General features: G+C 39.9%; 6 protein-coding genes across 8 annotated transcripts; 4 read left to right on the forward strand and 2 right to left on the reverse strand.

Annotated features, from left to right (window-relative positions):
* Window positions 1-704: 704 nt before the first annotated feature.
* Window positions 705-4,899, forward strand: LOC130503089 (calcium-transporting ATPase 4, endoplasmic reticulum-type-like). The gene is made up of 7 exons (XM_056997736.1): window positions 705-862; window positions 1,063-2,485; window positions 2,560-2,632; window positions 2,719-2,840; window positions 2,967-3,248; window positions 3,323-3,810; window positions 3,905-4,899. The coding sequence occupies exons 2-7, from the start codon at window positions 1,076-1,078 to the stop codon at window positions 4,710-4,712; spliced, it is 3,183 nt and encodes a 1,060-aa protein (XP_056853716.1). The 5' UTR covers window positions 705-862; window positions 1,063-1,075; the 3' UTR covers window positions 4,713-4,899.
* Window positions 4,900-5,211: 312 nt separating this feature from the next.
* LOC130503087 (histone H4) lies at window positions 5,212-5,797 on the reverse strand. The gene has a single exon (XM_056997733.1). The coding sequence runs from the start codon at window positions 5,721-5,723 to the stop codon at window positions 5,412-5,414; it is 312 nt and encodes a 103-aa protein (XP_056853713.1). The 5' UTR covers window positions 5,724-5,797; the 3' UTR covers window positions 5,212-5,411.
* A 192-nt stretch (window positions 5,798-5,989) lies between these two features.
* On the forward strand, window positions 5,990-7,216 carry LOC108837266 (uncharacterized). Of its 2 annotated transcripts, none has more exons than XM_018610355.2 (4): window positions 5,990-6,114; window positions 6,257-6,450; window positions 6,597-6,754; window positions 6,885-7,216. In XM_018610355.2, exons 2-4 carry the CDS (start codon window positions 6,276-6,278, stop codon window positions 6,990-6,992), a joined length of 441 nt encoding a protein of 146 aa, XP_018465857.1. In that variant the 5' UTR covers window positions 5,990-6,114; window positions 6,257-6,275; the 3' UTR covers window positions 6,993-7,216. The 2 variants fall into 2 exon arrangements, with proteins under 2 accessions (XP_018465857.1, XP_018465917.1); XM_018610415.2 differs by having other exon boundaries at window positions 6,002-6,114; window positions 6,262-6,450.
* A 135-nt stretch (window positions 7,217-7,351) lies between these two features.
* Window positions 7,352-9,618, forward strand: LOC108808105 (uncharacterized). Its single transcript, XM_018580303.2, has 8 exons — window positions 7,352-7,490; window positions 7,693-7,771; window positions 7,980-8,067; window positions 8,299-8,478; window positions 8,561-8,908; window positions 9,008-9,159; window positions 9,246-9,354; window positions 9,440-9,618. Exons 2-8 carry the CDS (start codon window positions 7,725-7,727, stop codon window positions 9,449-9,451), a joined length of 936 nt encoding a protein of 311 aa, XP_018435805.2. The 5' UTR covers window positions 7,352-7,490; window positions 7,693-7,724; the 3' UTR covers window positions 9,452-9,618.
* Window positions 9,619-9,673: 55 nt separating this feature from the next.
* LOC130503088 (uncharacterized) lies at window positions 9,674-12,009 on the forward strand. Its single transcript, XM_056997735.1, has 4 exons — window positions 9,674-10,227; window positions 10,318-10,720; window positions 11,005-11,550; window positions 11,852-12,009. The coding sequence occupies exons 1-4, from the start codon at window positions 9,674-9,676 to the stop codon at window positions 11,966-11,968; spliced, it is 1,620 nt and encodes a 539-aa protein (XP_056853715.1). The 3' UTR covers window positions 11,969-12,009.
* Window positions 12,010-12,247: 238 nt separating this feature from the next.
* On the reverse strand, window positions 12,248-14,390 carry LOC108853240 (probable serine/threonine-protein kinase PBL5). 2 transcript variants are annotated; one of them, XM_018626769.2, is made up of 4 exons: window positions 14,049-14,390; window positions 13,275-13,730; window positions 12,792-13,183; window positions 12,248-12,715 (listed from the first exon to the last, which is right to left on the reverse strand). In XM_018626769.2, exons 1-4 carry the CDS (start codon window positions 14,197-14,199, stop codon window positions 12,413-12,415), a joined length of 1,302 nt encoding a protein of 433 aa, XP_018482271.2. In that variant the 5' UTR covers window positions 14,200-14,390; the 3' UTR covers window positions 12,248-12,412. The 2 variants fall into 2 exon arrangements, with proteins under 2 accessions (XP_018482271.2, XP_018482210.2); XM_018626708.2 differs by having other exon boundaries at window positions 13,275-13,733.
* Between the last annotated feature and the right edge of the window lie 3,779 nt (window positions 14,391-18,169).

Here is an 18,169-nt window from a genome sequence, read left to right on the forward strand (position 1 = left end):
TCTGTAACTAATAACAAAAAAATCTGAAAAAATTAAATCTCTGAAATAAAAAGGAATAATGTTTTGACCAAGAAAAGTATCAATCTAATTAAAAATTTAAAATGAATCAGAAACATAAAAATTAGATGTCTTGTGCAAAATAGCAGAGATATATTTCCTCTATATTTTTTTTTGTTTTTTTATGTATCCAACATTAATGGCTGCTAGATATTACCAAAAAAAAAATATAGTTTATTTGATCTAATAGTATCATTTTGTCATTCAAATTCAACTTGGCAAATTAGGAAAAGACAATTTATCACACTATTTTTTCCAGAAGAACTTGTTATTTTCATTTCAACCAATAAAACTTCACCACGTGTACAAATCGGCGTGGCAGAGCCCGTCCCATGTGATCGACGTGGCCACGTGACGTGGTAGTCTCCAACCGGCCCATCGACGTTGGAATCTCTAAAAGCAAATATTCGCACACATTTAATGTATAGCTACCCTAAGAAAACTTTATTAAAATCACCATAACACCCCTCGAGATCCATACAATTTATACTTTCGGCCCCCTAAGTAACGTTCGAATAACAAATACTCCACGAATACAAGGACTTAATTGCAATTGACAAAACAAGCAAGGACTTAACTGCAAATTATCTTTATGCAGATCGTGCTCTCGTCAGGCGTCACTTTCCTGGAAAGATACAAGCCATTAAAACCCCTATAAAGAATATAAATAAAACAAGCGTGCATAGAACGACAACAACAAGAAGAGAAGCATCTGGAGAGAGAGAGAGAGAGAGAGACAGAGAGGAGGCGTACGATTTCAGCATCGAAGAAAACAGTACGGAGTTCTTTGTCTGCTCCGGTTCTGGTGAGTGTCTCTGATCTCTCGTAGTTTGTGTTCTTCTCCCTCCTTTGGTATTTTTACATTTTTGCTGCACATTATGTTCTGTTTTATGTTTGTGTGTTCTGTCTTAGATAGTTTGCAAACTTCAAATCTGATCCTTTCACTAGTATTGAATTGAAGCTTTGCAGTTATATTTGTGAACTGAATATCTATTTTTGTATTAGTGAGAAGATATAAATGGGGAAAGGAGGTGAAGACTTGAGGGACAAGCATTCCGAAACGTTAAAGTCAGATCCTTTTCACGCTTGGGCCAAAGACGTTAGAGAATGCGAAGAGAAGTTCAATGTTAGTTGCGAGAGAGGCTTAACCACCGAAGAGGTGTTGAAGCGTCATCATATCTACGGTTTGAACGAGCTGGAGAAGCCTGAGGGGACGTCTATCTTCAAGCTGATATTGGAGCAGTTCAACGACACGTTGGTTCGTATTCTTTTGGCGGCTGCTGTGATCTCCTTCGTGTTAGCCTTCGTCGATGGGGAAGAAGGTGGTGAGATGGGGATCACCGCGTTCGTCGAGCCGCTCGTGATTTTCTTGATCTTGATCGTTAACGCCGTCGTTGGGATCTGGCAAGAGACTAACGCCGAGAAGGCCCTGGAGGCTTTGAAGGAGATTCAGTCTCAGCAAGCTACTGTTGTGCGAGATGGGAATAGAGTGTCTAGCTTGCCTGCTAAGGAGCTTGTTCCTGGAGATATCGTGGAGCTCAGGGTTGGTGATAAGGTCCCCGCTGATATGCGTGTGGTGGCTTTGATTAGCTCGACCTTGAGAGTCGAGCAGGGCTCCTTGACTGGAGAGAGCGAGGCGGTTAGTAAGACTACTAAGCCAGTGGAGGAGAATGCTGATATTCAAGGAAAGAAATGCATGGTGTTTGCAGGAACCACCGTTGTGAACGGGAACTGTGTTTGCTTAGTTACGGACACTGGGATGAGTACTGAGATTGGGAGGGTTCACTCACAGATTCAGGAAGCTGCACAGCACGAGGAAGACACTCCTCTGAAGAAGAAGCTTAACGAGTTCGGAGAAGCGCTGACTATGATCATCGGGTTGATCTGTGCGTTGGTGTGGCTCATCAACGTCAAGTACTTTCTCTCATGGGAGTACGTCGATGGCGGCTGGCCCAGAAACTTCAAGTTCTCCTTCGAGAAGTGCACGTACTACTTCGAGATCGCCGTGGCACTAGCCGTTGCTGCGATTCCCGAAGGTCTGCCGGCGGTTATCACCACGTGTTTGGCTCTCGGGACGAGGAAGATGGCTCAGAAGAATGCTTTGGTTAGGAAGCTGCCAAGTGTGGAGACTCTTGGATGCACGACGGTTATATGCTCTGATAAAACCGGTACTCTGACGACCAATCAGATGGCTGTGTCGAAGCTTGTTGCCATGGGTGCTAGAACCGGAACGCTTAGATCTTTCAGTGTCCAAGGGACCTCGTTTGATCCACGAGATGGAAAGATTGAAGATTGGCCAGCTGGTGGTAGGATGGACGCTAATCTTCAGATGATTGCAAAGATTGCTGCCATTTGCAATGACGCTAATGTCGAGCAATCTGACAATCAGTTTGTTACTAGGGGCATGCCTACTGAGGCAGCTTTGAAGGTAAAGCGGTCTACTACACTATCTTTGTCCTTTTCTCTTCTTAACTTAAAACTGGTGTTTGTTTCTTTGAGCAGGTTTTGGTTGAGAAGATGGGTTTTCCCGAAGGATCTACTAACGCTTCGTCTTTGGCTGATGGCGATGTATTGCGTATGTATTCTTAACTACATGTGTTTTCTTATGTTTTCCACAGTTCTCCAGATGCAATAAACTAACCTTTCATAACATTGTTGAAGGTTGTTGTCGGCTATGGAGTGAACTAGAGCAACGGATTGCCACTCTTGAGTTCGACCGGGACCGCAAATCAATGGGAGTTATGGTGGATTCCAGCTCAGGAAAGAAACTGCTACTTGTCAAGGTTTGTTTTTCTTCATTTAGCATTAATATTTCGGATAACATTTTTTTTATCTATGATTATGTGGCTTGTGCTACTTGTCCCCTTTTTTCCTCAGTACCTAAGAGACCATATTATGTAATTTTGCAGGGTGCGGTAGAAAATGTATTGGAAAGGAGTACACGTATCCAGTTACTTGATGGTTCCACTCCAGAACTTGACCAGTACTCAAGAGATCTTATTTTACAAAGCCTGCATGATATGTCCACCAGTGCGTTAAGGTGTCTCGGATTTGCGTACTCGGATGTTCCATCAGACTTTGCTACTTATGATGGAAGCGAAGACCATCCTGCTCACCAGCAACTTCTCAACCCGTCTAACTATTCTTCTATTGAGTCCAATCTAACATTTGTTGGATTTGTTGGTTTAAGAGTGAGTTGCAGGTCACCATTATATTAATACTTTTTGGTGATTATTCATTCTCTTAACTTTTCATTTGTTTGAAGGATCCTCCGAGAAAAGAGGTGCGTCAAGCCATTGCGGACTGCAGAACAGCAGGTATCCGGGTCATGGTCATCACCGGAGACAACAAGAGCACCGCGGAAGCAATCTGCCGTGAAATCGGAGTATTTGAAGCAGACGAAGACATCTCTTCAAGAAGCTTGACTGGTAAAGAATTTATGGATGTTGGAGACCAGAAGAATCATCTGAGACAGACTGGAGGGCTCTTGTTCTCGAGGGCTGAACCAAAGCACAAACAAGAGATCGTTAGGTTACTCAAAGAAGATGGAGAAGTGGTTGCCATGACTGGAGATGGAGTCAATGATGCTCCTGCACTGAAGTTGGCTGATATAGGTGTTGCTATGGGAATCTCCGGCACAGAGGTAGCAAAGGAAGCTTCCGACATGGTGTTAGCAGATGATAATTTCAGCACTATCGTTGCAGCTGTTGGTGAAGGCAGGTCCATCTATAACAACATGAAGGCTTTCATCAGGTGAGTCTTCTATTTTTTTACATTTATACACACAAACACACACCTCTTCGTTATAACATATACTAATCTGACTGTGATGAATGAATAAAAAAAGGTACATGATATCATCCAACATTGGTGAGGTAGCATCGATATTCTTGACAGCTGCTCTTGGAATCCCAGAAGGAATGATCCCAGTTCAGCTTCTGTGGGTGAATCTAGTAACAGACGGTCCTCCAGCTACGGCTTTGGGATTCAACCCTCCTGACAAGGACATCATGAAGAAGCCTCCTCGCAGAAGCGATGACTCACTCATCACTCCCTGGATCCTCTTCCGATATATGGTGATTGGTATGTACGTGGGAGTAGCAACGGTGGGAGTATTCATCATATGGTACACACACAGCAGCTTCATGGGGATAGACTTGAGCCAAGACGGTCACAGCCTTGTTAGCTATTCACAGCTAGCTAACTGGGGACAATGCTCTTCATGGGAAGGCTTCAAAGTCTCTCCTTTCACAGCTGGCTCCCAGACATTCTCGTTCGAGTCGAACCCGTGCGAGTATTTCCATCAGGGGAAGATCAAAGCGTCCACACTCTCCCTCTCGGTGCTGGTGGCCATTGAGATGTTCAACTCTTTGAACGCGCTCTCGGAGGACGGCAGCCTCGTGACGATGCCTCCCTGGGTGAACCCGTGGCTGCTCTTGGCGATGGCGGTGTCGTTTGGACTGCATTTTGTGATACTCTACGTGCCGTTCTTGGCTCAGGTGTTTGGGATAGTGCCGTTGAACTTTAACGAGTGGCTGCTTGTGTTGGCTGTGTCGCTTCCGGTGATTTTGATAGATGAAGTTCTCAAGTTTGTGGGAAGGTTGACGAGTGGGTACCGTTACTCAACTCGCACTGCTAAGCAAAAGACGGAGTAAAGAAGGAAAGAATGATTTATTATTATTAGACTTTTAGTTTTTAGCTGAAAAAAAAAATCACGTTGTTAATTATCTCAGCAGTCGTTTGTGTTACTTCATTTGATAAAACATGATTCTTATTTATTTGTTTCATGAACATGTGTTTTTCCAACACACAGCTCTAAATTGAAAGATATATGTTTCAGCATCATCAAGGATTATAATGCTGGACGGGTGATTTGATTTGGGTTAAACTCTGATCATAGATCATAGCAACGCTTGTTTTATATACTTTCACAACAACTTCCCCTTTGAGCAGAGTATTGAAATAAACTCAGATAAAGAGGACTTTTTGCAATGCTTCAAGTTCAAGCCTTTATCGGACAAGGACAATTGAACAAACAAGAAAATATGTTCCATTTCCCATGGATAATAAGTGATTAACAGCAGTTAGAGAGCATTGTGTTACCGTCTTAAGGTGAACTTGAAATTAAGTAACATTTTGAAGGAGTAGAGAGCATTACAGAGAAATCATATTAATTCAATCCAACTTCCTTTTAAGATTTTTCTCAGCTACAATAAGACCACATTGATTTAAGGACGAGAGACAGAACAACAACAAAAACAAACTCCTAGATTTACTTTTACTAATCAAACTCACAACGCCAGCGAAATTAATCCAAATTTCTAAACCCTAATTCCCAAATCCGTCGATTTAATTTAACCGCCGAAACCGTAGAGAGTGCGACCTTGCCTCTTCAAAGCATAGACAACATCCATGGCTGTGACGGTCTTCCTCCTAGCGTGCTCGGTGTAGGTGACGGCATCGCGGATGACATTCTCGAGGAAGATCTTGAGGACTCCTCTTGTCTCCTCGTAGATCAGACCGCTAATACGCTTGACGCCACCTCGACGAGCAAGACGACGGATGGCAGGCTTGGTGATACCTTGGATGTTGTCTCTCAGCACCTTCCTGTGCCTCTTGGCTCCTCCCTTTCCCAATCCCTTTCCTCCCTTTCCTCTTCCTGACATCTCTTCACAACTTTCGATACCTTTAGAATAAGAGCTATGCGACGGAGAGGATTGCAAATGAGATTGGAAATGTTACATTACGATGTCTGTTTATATAATCAGAGACGATCCGCGTGAGTTTCATCGCGGCCGTCGATTACTTAATCTGACGGCTGCCACATCGTTTACAGTAAAGACGGATCGATGACGTGGATTTTTGCAATTAGAGAAATAACGAAAACTAGCCAACCTTATTGGGCCTAAGATAAGCTCATGAATTACCCAAAGTTTGTACTGGGCCTCAAGTATCCATCTCCGTAAACCTGTACCCCCTTGAGAAAGGGTTTTGAATTGATTGATCTTCCTTTTCTCCTGTGGCCGTGATCGTCGCCGTCCCCGTTTTCTGTCTCCGGTGAGTTCTTATCTCTTCTGATCTGAGCTGTGGCTTGCTGTGATTGACGTTTCCTCATTTTATCAGCATTTTTTTTAATGTTATATCCAATCTGATGTACGCATCTTGTTTACTGATTATTGTTGATGATGATCTTTGGTAGGTCAGATTATATTGTCACCATGTTTCTAACGAGATTTATTGGGAGGAGGTTCTTGGCGGTAGCTGCATCCGCTAGATCCGAGTCCACTACAGCAGCAGCTGCTGCTTCCTCGACTGTTAAGATTGCCAAAAACCCTCTGGAAGAGTTCTTTGAGTTCGATAGAAGCCAGGACGAAGACAAGCCTGTTGTCTACGGTGCGTTTCTATGTCATTTCGTAGTGCATTGTTGTCTATGGTGCTATGAAATTAAGCAAATGCGATATGTTTTGTAGCTGAATAATATTATAAGCGTGGATTGTTTATGTTAGATTAAGGATTGTTTTGTTTTTGGGGTGTGTTAGGTCGAGGTTGGAAAGCTTCGGAACTGCGGCTCAAGTCATGGGATGATCTTCAGAAGCTGTGGTACGTTCTCCTCAAAGAGAAAAACATGTTGATGACTCAGCGTCAGATGCTTCAAGCTCAGAACATGATGTTCCCTAACCCTGAGCGCATTCCAAAGGTAAACAGTTCAGTTGAGTTGTTAACATTATTGATTAATGTTTTCGAAATGAAATATGAATATTTCTTAAAAGCAAACGGTTTTGAGTATTTCTCTCTTGTTGATCAACTTTATATGCATGTGAGTATAGGTGAGGAGATCAATGTGCCGGATAAAACATGTGCTGACAGAGAGAGCGATTGAAGAACCTGATCCCAGAAGATCAGCTGAGATGAAGAGAATGGTCAATACTATGTGATCATCTCCTTGTGCTTCTTTTCCCAACCAACCGGTTAGAGTCAGTGTTTGGGACTCTGCTGTGTCTGGTAGTAAAAAATTGTTTGTTCGGGTAGCTCTATGCACGTACGTTTCTTGTAAAACCATGGTTGATGTTTATTTCAGGACACAATGTTGGTCAGTTGATTCAGAGTTTTTTGTCTTGGAATATAATTCAGAGAGCAAATAAAATGCTACTTTCATCTACTGTTACATCTTTCTACCTTAGAAACAGTATAAAAGAATGCTCGGCCTCCAACTCAAAACAGTATAAAAATGTGAGCTGGGCCCGTAATAAACCTATAACTTAACTTTAATTTTGTATTGGGCCCTTCAATGAAAGCCTGTTGCAGTCTTCATAAACCCTTGTCCGGCAAAACAGTGTTTGTAATTGATTTTCCTTCTCTGCGTGGCCGTGTCTTGTCTACCGTCGCCCTTCTGCAGCCGTGACCGTCTCCCATCAAGCTCTCTATTTTTCCCTGTGAGTTCCTACTTCTTCGTTTCTCTTCATAGTTTGCAGGAAAACGCAAGGATTGAAGAACCAGCTTCAGTTTATTTTTTATTACATACTCTTGTGTTGTCGGATGCTCGTTGTTTCTTTGCAAAATCTCTGTTTAATTACTTTCGTACTCACCAATTGATTTAATATTCTGAACTCTAGGTTATCTTTTCTTTATTCGCAGTGTTGTCATCTTCTGGCTGTTTCTGAACAAGTATGATGGAGGAGATTAAAAAACCGGGACTTGTCGAAACAATAAAGAGGTTAGTTATATGCTTTATTCCATGATGAAGGAATATCACAAAGACGGTTCTTTGTTCTAGCGAGAAGAAAATAGGATGAATAACCAATGCAAATCAATCACCATAGTACTCATACAGAACCAAAAATAAAACGTTATTGTGTGTTTAGATATGATATGCTTCCCGTTTTTGACTGGTCTCTGTTTTGTTATTTTGATTGGTCTCTCAGAGAAGCTCCACAGCTAGCATCCGTGTTGAGAGAAATGAAGGAAGGTCTAGATGTGGTTAGGAGCAAAGTTGAAGCTCTCACCGCAAAGGTACCAATTCTTTTATCGCAGCATCTTATAACTTTATTAGCTTCTCCTCTGTTAGCATAGTTTTTTTTTTTTCTGTTTCGTCTGTGAGGAGCAGTTTCACTTTGGTATAAGTAGAATTGATGGCTTTAGTTTTCTCCTTTTCTCCTTTAGAGACATAATGCTGTTCAGGCTGATTCATGTTCAGCGATATCCTGATTTTCTTGTTTTTTTTTTATATTGCAAATGATATAGGTAAAAGCAGACAGTTATCCGACAGCGGATGGGATGAGTTATCTGGAGGCAAAGCATCTGTTACTTTTAAGTTATTGCCAGTGTCTCGTATATTATCTGCTAAGGAAGGCCAAAGGATTCTCTATCGATGGCCATCCTGTTGTAAAGAGTCTTGTAGAGATACGAATGTTTCTTGAAAAGGTTTGCCCTTCTCCTTTTTTTTTTTCACTTTCGACCATGGAGTTAAAATCATTTATCTCATTTTTTTCTTCTTTTGAATTAGATTCGTCCCATAGACAAGAAGCTTCAGTACCAAATTCAGAAGCTCACCACAGCCGGTGTTGGTTCAGTGGCTGAACAAGCCCTCTCTGAGGGAAAGGAAGCCCAACAATCTGAAGATGTTTCTAACTATAAGCCCAAGCCAGACTTGCTTGCTGACAAGATGGTGGATGAATCAATGGAGGATGGAGGAGTTTATCGGCCTCCTAAATTCGCTCCTATGTCTATGGACGACAAGACGTCGAAACAGGAGAGAGATGCTGCCAGAAAAGAGAAGCACTTTTTAAGACAAGCCACTGAGAATACATACATGAAAGATGTGTTGGACGAGCTCGAGGACAGGCCTGAAGAGGTACAGGCTCGAAGGAAATTACTTTTTAATTGATAATGCTTTAGCTATTTAATTTTTATGTTTTAACTTAATGAGTGTGTGAATAATATATATAAACAGATCAGAGACTATTATGGGCCTGAGAGCAAGGAACAGAGGAAGTTCATGGCACGGTACGAGAGGCAACAAGAGGTAGAGGAAGAACTCTTTGTCCGAGCACCTCGCACTAAGGAGGATAAGAAGAGAGAGAAGCGCTTGAAGTCGCGCAGTGGGTACGTTTTTTTTGCTTTTTGTTTTTTTTTAAACTGAAGTGAGATGTTTTTATTTATTTAATGTGTACCATGTTTAACTGGACCAGGCTGCATGGACTTACCGAGAGTTTTGACAACGAGTTCAAGTTCTTGGATGAAGATGGTGAAAAACCATCCTCAAGCTTTAGTAGTAGAGGCAAATCCAAGAGAAGAAAGGTAAGTCAATTCTCTTTTTTTTTTAATCAGTGGATTATTACTTGTCAGTCTCTAACAATGTCTTTGTTCAATTGTTTTGCCGCAGATGAGGCATTGATATGGATGGATACATCACTCTGTTGCTACACTGTCGTTTTGCTTTGTGATTGTATTGAGATTTTTTTTGTTTAATGTGGAGAACGAACACACACACGGTCAAGCACTTGCCGTAATATTCGGAAAGACCTTTTCTCTTTCGCTATATTTAGCTTCGTTTTCATTTAAGTAAGTGATGTAACAAAAAAAATCTGATTTTGAGTTAAAAAAAAAGCAATCAGTCATGGGAAACAGCTCAAGCTCTAATACTAATCTAAGCAACCCTAAAAACAGACTTCTAGAAGAACACCATCACCACGACAAACTCAACAAGCCCCACAACGCCACTTCCCGTGTCTCTTTCCTCCGATCACCACTCCCATGGCTTTTCATGTTCCTCTTCTTCCTCCCGTTGATTCTCATCTCCACCACAGGAGGAGGCGGACGCAAGACTTGCAGCCCCACCTATCCTCACCTAACCATCAAAGACCAAACAAACTCTTCCTCTGTTGTCCTCAAAGACCCTGAGGAACAACAAGAAGAAGACGACGATGTCCCTCCACGTGTACCTTCTCTTTACCACCCTCGCAGGCCAAGGATGTTCAACACGACGCTCGATCACGTCGTGTTCGGCATCGCCGCGTCTTCCGTTCTGTGGGAGACGAGGAAAGAGTACATCAAGTCGTGGTGGCGACCTGGCAAGACACGTGGCGTCGTCTGGATCGACAAGAAAGTCAGAACTTACCGTAACGAACCTCTCCCCCAGATCAGAATCTCTCAGGACACCTCACGTTTCCGGTTCTTGCTCACTCTACATCATATAAAACCTAACGTGTATGACAAGAAATAAAAAACCTAATTTCAAAAAAAAAATTGGTGTTACTTTAGGTACACGCATCCGGTGGGGGATAGATCAGCGGTGAGGATATCGAGGGTGGTCACGGAGACGCTTCGACTAGGGCTTAAAGGAGTAAGGTGGTTTGTGATGGGTGATGACGATACGGTGTTTGTGGTGGACAATGTGGTGAACGTACTGTCGAAGTACGACCACACTCAGTTCTACTACGTTGGTAGCTCATCGGAGGCTCACGTTCAGAACATCTTCTTCTCGTACTCTATGGCATTTGGTGGCGGTGGTTTTGCTATTAGCTACGCTTTAGCTGTTGAGCTCTCGAAAATGCAGGACCGTTGCATCCAACGGTACCCTGGTCTTTACGGCAGTGATGATCGCATCCAAGCTTGTATGACTGAGCTCGGTGTACCACTAACCAAAGAGCCTGGCTTCCACCAGGTAAATATTATATTTATTATCTTCTCTCCTTTAGTTAAAGAGTGAAGTATTTTTATGTGCAAGTGGAATGATCAAATAAATGTATATTTTGGATATATTTATAAATCTAAGGCTTATAATCTCAAAATAAATGTATATAAATGAAGATACTAATTTTAAAATTACATTATTAATTCATTAAATGTACCGTTTTATATTTTTTCTGAACAAAACTTAAAAATAATTTGAGACTACACTTTTGGTATGGCTTCCTGTCTGAATGTTCCGTTAATGAATGTATGCAGTATGATGTTTATGGTGACCTGTTGGGACTATTAGGAGCCCATCCAGTAGCTCCTTTGGTGACACTTCACCACATAGACGTAGTGCAACCTATATTCCCTAAGATGAAACGCTCACGTGCCCTCCGACACCTCATGTCATCGGCAGAACTCGACTCAGCCAGCATATTCCAGCAGTCCATCTGCTACGACCAGAGCCGGTTCTGGTCCATCTCTGTATCGTGGGGCTTCTCCGTCCAGATAATCCGAGGCATCATTTCACCTCGCGAGCTAGAGATGCCTTCGAGAACGTTCCTAAACTGGTTCAGAAGGGCTGACTACATCGGCTACGCGTTCAACACGAGACCCGTGTCGAGGCATCCGTGCCAGAGACCGTTCGTGTTTTACGTAAACTCGGCTAAGTACGACGAAGGACGTCGCCAGGTGATTGGATACTATAATTTGGACAAGACGAGACGGTTTCCTGGCTGTCGATGGAGGCTGGATTCGCCTGGAAAGATCGATTCCGTCGTCGTTTTGAAGCGGCCTGATCCACTCCGATGGCACAAGGTAGGTCCAAAACTTCATTTCCACATCAATATATTTTAGAGTTTCTATATTTTATACATCAATTTACCGGTTTGGTTTTTAGGCTTAGTTCATTGGCTGAAAACTGAATTGGTGTTAGATTATAAACCGGCTTGGCTATATATCATTTTAAGTAATACCGGTTTAGTTTAGGCTACTCCAAACCGGATATTGATTATAGTTTCTAACAACAGGTAGTAAAACCGGCTTGGTTTTGGACTATAAACCGGTTTGGCTAACGTGTTTAATTGAGAATTTGAGATCATAAAAACCTGTGTTGCAGTCACCTAGGAGAGATTGTTGCAGAGTATTGCCGAGTCGGAGAAACACAACGATGTATATTTGGGTCGGAAACTGCGCAGACGGAGAGATCAGTGAGCTCGAACATCCTAAGCAGTAACACTCAGCATTGAAAACATTATGTATTTCTTCAAAATGATGTTGCAGGTTTCTTGAAAACATTTTGTATTTGTTCTTCACAACTTTCATCTTTAAGAGTACCGATTTCACTGTTTTCTTTTAATAGCATATACTTTGGATTGTTCAAGTATATTTTTACAACGTTTGCCACTTTATCAAATCTGAAAATACATGTGTATATGTATATGTCCCGAAACAAAATGACTTTTTTGTTCTACAGAAAAAAGAAGCATAAGCTACATACATACAACAGAAGCCGAGTCAAAGATGTATACATCCACGAATGAGATGTAAAAAATGTGACTTGATTTTGTTTTTATATATAATATTTATATCATCCACCCACTATATAGGTGAATCCAAAAAAAACAAAACTAGACATGAATTTTTTCTTCTTTTTTTTTTCCTTTTACCAGTCTCTTCCCTATGAAGACCCGTCAGATTCGGTTTCTTTGGCAAGATCCGGTCTTTTCTCTTCACCATCTCTGCGAAAAGAACCGTTCCTCCTCCTGCTGCTGCTAGGACTATTCGGATCATATTTAGAAGAAGCTAAGAAGTTGAGAGCCAAAACCACGTCTGATACAACAGGTCTCATGCTCGGCTGCTCTTGTACGCACATCGCAGAGATCGCAAGCGCTTGGTACAATCCTCTCACAGGGTACTGTCCTTGAAGCAACGGATCAACCATCTTCGAAAAGTTCCTCCTGTCTTTAAACAACGGTCTTGCCTGTAACGAAGAATCAAAATGAGTGTTGAGTGTTGTCTAAGCAAAAAAAGATCACTGAGAGACAGACAGAACATACCCATCCGACCAAGTTCTGATCTTTACGCGCTTTTGTATTATCAATAGCCTTCCTTCCAGTGATGAGCTCCAAGAGGACTACTCCAAAGCTGTATATATCGGATTTAAACGTGAGCTGACCCGTCATAGCGTAGTCAGGAGCACAGTATCCGTACGTTCCCATCACTCTCGTCGAGACATGAGTTTTATCCCCGCTCGGTCCGACTTTAGCCAACCCGAAGTCCGACAGTTTCGGTTGATAGTCTTCCCCTAGCAAGATATTCGAACATTTGAGATCACGGTAGATCACGGGAGGTTTCATTCTATCGTGCAGATACTCTAGACCTCTCGCTGCGCCCGCTGCTATTTTCATCCGTGTGTTCCAATCTAGTGGTTTTTTACCGGAAGGAAGATCTGCAAAAACAGTAAAAAGATAAAAAAAAACAATATAGAAAAATTCAAATAAGTAACAAATCCATATAGAAAGAAAGTAACATAACATTACCGTGTAGATGGTCTTCGAGAGATCCTAGCGGCATGTACTCGTAGACCAATAGTCTCTGATCACCCTCAGCGCAAAACCCAATAAGCTTGACGAGATTGGGATGGTCAGCGAGACTTAGCGTCAGCACCTCGACCACAAACTCCCTGATTCCTTGAGCCCCGTTCCGGTCAAGTTGCTTGATTGCAACACTAAGTACCTGATCAGGTTTCTCTATAGTTCCCTTGAAGACTTTACCAAAACCTCCTTCGCCGAGGAAACAATCGGATCTGAAGTTCCCAGTGGCAGCTGCAAGCTCTTTGAATGTAAAAGTCTGTGCTTTCTTCCCTGTGGTGGTGGCGGCGGCTTGGTCGTTTAAATTCAAACCCTTGACGTCAAGAGCTAACTGATCCTCCTTCTCCTTAACAACAACAACTCCTTCGTTGTTTACATCTCGATATGGACTGACTTTTGTCGAATCTACTACAACACACATGTAAAAGAATCAATTAATCAGTTAATTATCATGTTAATTAACCATAAATAAATACGGCAAGAGTATAAATCAACTGAAGATTCTATTACAAATAGGCAACAACAATAAAAAGTGACATGTGTCTCATTTAGGACAAGACAAAACCTAACTTGAAATGAAAATCTAACTTATACGGCAAACAGTACACATGCATCAAAATTCTCCGAGAGATTCAAACCAATGTAACAGATACAGAGAAACAGAGCAAAAAAAAAAAGAGATTAACTTTCAGCAACGATATAACGGTAGAAATCACTCTGTACCTGCTGAACAGGGTTGAGTCTGATCGTCTCGCTTGTCGCTTGTTGTTCCACCGATGGTCTTCCTGTTTTTCACAGTATCGTTGTATTTTTTATCTACGTTTGCTGTCTCCGATCGTTTGCTCGATCTCTTACCGCATCCGAAACAACCCATCAAGAGCAATTCTCTTGGTTGTTTTGTTTGATATTTACTCTTATACACTACCTTCTTCCCTCGTCGGAGAATCAGAAACACAGACCAACAAAAGAAAAGACTCAAAAACAGAGAAGAATGAAGAATTGCGAAAAGGAAGGGGAGAGAGAGAGAGGGAGGAAGAAAAGAGGGAGCTTTAGTGACAAACAGAGAAAGCTTAATTCTTTTGTCTTTTTGATATATTTATTAATAAGATAAAACGTGAATTATCGTCTACGACAAGGTCCATTGTACATAAAACGCTGCTCTAATCAGAAAACGCCACGCGTGTTGTGAGGAGCCACGTAAGAAATATAAACATTTGAGCTTTGGTCAACTTTGAGTTTGTCATCTTATTACGACCGGCTAGTCGAAACAGGCACCGTCGATCTGACGTGGCGACTGGTTAATGGAGCTATGGATTTGGGGTGATTGGTTTTATGTCACTTCTTTTGATTTAATATTTTTGATAGTCATAGTACTACTGGGACCAACTCGTGTGATACTAGTCATTCTATAGTGCTTTCAATCTAATTCATCCACAGTTTCGCAGTTTTCCTTTTGGGTAAAATTCAAAACTAGTGGTTCTAAATAAACTTTATAAAGATGATATCGAATCCGAGTGAATTAAACTAACTTTTTATAAGTTTGTCTGTTCGTTTATTTATGGATGATAAAAACATTTTTGTAATAGCTGTCACCTATCGGCTATCGTCTTACGAGTGACGTTCGTGTATAAGCGACGGACAATCACTCACCGTTTGATTTATTTTTTAAGAAGGATTAGAAATATAATCACGTCATGGTGGGTCCCACGATTTAAATCCACGCGCTTTGTTGTCCTAACTCTTTTTTTTTGTTTCCTTTGGTTGGTTCAAGTCTCACCGGAAGGACTTTTTTTATTTAATGGGACACAGGTAAGCATCCATGCATGCAGAGGCCTTTTTGTTTTAAATGGTTCCAACAGTTTGATTAACTAAGACGCGTTTCAGATGCTTGGCTCTCTTATGAGGAACCATTTAATGCCAAATTCAAAGGTAAATGCGACACGTGTATATGATATTAATGTTCCCTTTAGAGCAGTTTAGTGTAATCTCAATTAATTAGGCTACAACGATAACAACTCCCTCGGTAAAATATTGAAAATTCTGATGACCTTTGAGGCCTTCAAGACATTAATGAGACAGATAAAATCTTGCTGGCAAACATTTCGTTGAAAATTTTACCTTTTTCTGTAATATTTTTTTTGTCAAAACATAAAAACAAACACTTTCTACGTTAGAGCTCTCTACACTTTCACCTATATCCAACGAACGAACGTAAAGCATACATTGTCACATTCTGCTACTCCACACAAACTATTTTTTATACGGAACCCGTGATCAAATTTCTTGATATTTTAAGTAATCAGGACGTTTGCTTTAACAGTTGATATTGGGTTTTTAGTTTCTGATGCCCCCACTTCTGATGAGGAGGCATTACTGCATTAGTCTCGTCCATGCTTTAAACCAGTGGCGGAGGTAGAACCAAAATTAAATGGGATAAAAATCATATATTTATAAAATTATTAGAGATTTCACAATAAAAATGGAGGTTAAACCCATAAAACTGAACCAGTTATTCAGTATATACTAAAGTTATATGCTTATATTAAACTAAGTTTAAACATTGATAGGGGTCTGACCCCTCTATGTGTACATTGCCCCCGCCACTGCTTTAAACCGCCTAGAGTTGCATTTTTTTGTGGGAATAAATTAATTATGTGAGGTTAACTAAGTTAACTTAGTTAGAGATACCAAAAGCATTACCTTTGATTTTTCACCGTGACACTACTTTATCACATCTTATAATGATATAAGATGGAAATTCAGATAATATAATAATAAATCAGTTATAAGATGGTTTCTGAGGGTAGATTTAAGTTGCTACTGTATGGTGTTTGATTTTGGTGTGGATTTAATGTTATATTTACATGTATGCTCGTACCATTTTTAATATATATGTAGCAGTATATCATGTATCGTATAATAAATATACAGTGAAACCTTTATAAATTAATAATGTTTACCAAAACTATATTTTTTTATTAATTTATAGAGATTGTTAATTTATCGAGATACTAATTAAACTAAAAACTCAATTTGGTACTATGAAATTATATTAATTTATAGAGATATTAATCTATCGATTATTAATTTAAAGAGGTTATACTGTAGTATATGCTTTTCTCCTTGCTCTTATCACTTATATAATGACGTAATTTTTTTTTTCGTGAAAATAGATATTAACATTCAAGATAACTTGCCAAACCAACATTTTCGTTTTGTTTAGAATACTCAAAACAAAATATTGATGATTTATTGCTTTTATCCCACACATACATACACAACACCATTGATAAGTTGATACGAAAACAACATAAATACGTCACGTCTGCCAATCTATGTGTAGTTAAAAAAATACGATATTAGTTTAATCAGTCTCCCTAATTGTAATTGTATTGGTCCAGCATATAAAACTCTGGTTAATTCCTTTTTTATTAAAAACAGAATTGCATAGATATCTCAAATTTTTAACCAATGCTTGAGTGAAAATAAGTTTAGATTAGGCTGGTACTTCGATCTAGTTGCTTTCTTCATTTGTTTGAAACATTAAAGAAGATAAGTTTAAATTAGAAGTTAGTTTGACAGCTCAAATTATTTAATCAAGAAAGGAACATATAATTTAAAAAAAAAAGTATGGTTCAACAGAGATAATGCTTATTAATTATTTGGAACCAGCATTCATAAAACAAAGACGTGTTTGGCTTTTGTAGTAATAGGGTTTAGTTTAGAAATGCTTTCACGTTTATTCACACACCAAAAATATACATACATATGAAATGATGTTGACTTGGTTGGTCCAATTTCAATTTGTATATTGTATTCAAGACCACCAAATAGTGTACACAACTACAGTATTACTTTCCGGCATAGTTTGACATAATACACATTAAATTTTTGAGCTAGTTGCATGAACGATTACGAAAGTTTGATAAACCAGCTATGCAGCTTTTGTTTTAGGGCAAACCTATTTGTAGAAAGGAGCGTAGAACAAATCTGCAATTAAGGTTTCATAAACTGTAGACAAATCGTAGTAATATATGTTTCCTTTCGTTTTGTTAGATCTCACTGTTAACCGAAATAGTGCAAACATAAAGTCTTTGTGATAATGGTAAAGTAAAGCAGTACCAACACTAACTCTGTTAATTAGAACACTAGATTGTCAATTATATTTAAAAATTCACATATGAGGTGGGTGTAATGTGTACACATGAATTTTCTCATGAGTTTTTTTTTATAGAATTTGGTGAAAGTAGATCAATTAGGCTGATTATGGCCGATTTAGCTTGATCTTGAATAGATTGGCCGGTATGAAATTATTTGTAGATATATTCTACGGTAGCTCATACGAAAAACGTCTTACATGTATATCTTCGAGTGCTAATTCACACGTTTGAACAAAATAAATCTAAATTCTCGACATGTATAATTCTTTCGAGCTTTGATGATATTTAATAAATGTTTATATATCAAATCAAACAAAATACAAACGTAACCTCTGAAAAAGATGATGGTTTATACTTTCTGCGAGGAAAATGGAATAGTCAGAAAACTTGTGTTTGTCGTGTACTTGCGCTTGTCACTTTCTTCGGATTGCATAATCACCAAAAAAACATAAACACGTTAGAATACTAGTAGCTATATTCACTTATTTCTCACATCTTCGAATAGCATATGGTTTGGCGTTCAAGCGTCTTAAATCGTGGGAGACTACTTATTCAGTAGGGCTGCTTCAAACACTTCCTCCACTTTCACACACCAATTAAAACATCTTGTTAGTATTTCACATTAATTTGACTTACAACTCCTTTCCATGTATGGCATCCAAAGAGTCAAAGACAGATGAAACA

Source organism: Raphanus sativus, unplaced genomic scaffold (genome assembly GCF_000801105.2).
Source record: "Raphanus sativus cultivar WK10039 unplaced genomic scaffold, ASM80110v3 Scaffold0792, whole genome shotgun sequence".
Classification (NCBI taxonomy): domain Eukaryota; kingdom Viridiplantae; phylum Streptophyta; class Magnoliopsida; order Brassicales; family Brassicaceae; genus Raphanus; species Raphanus sativus.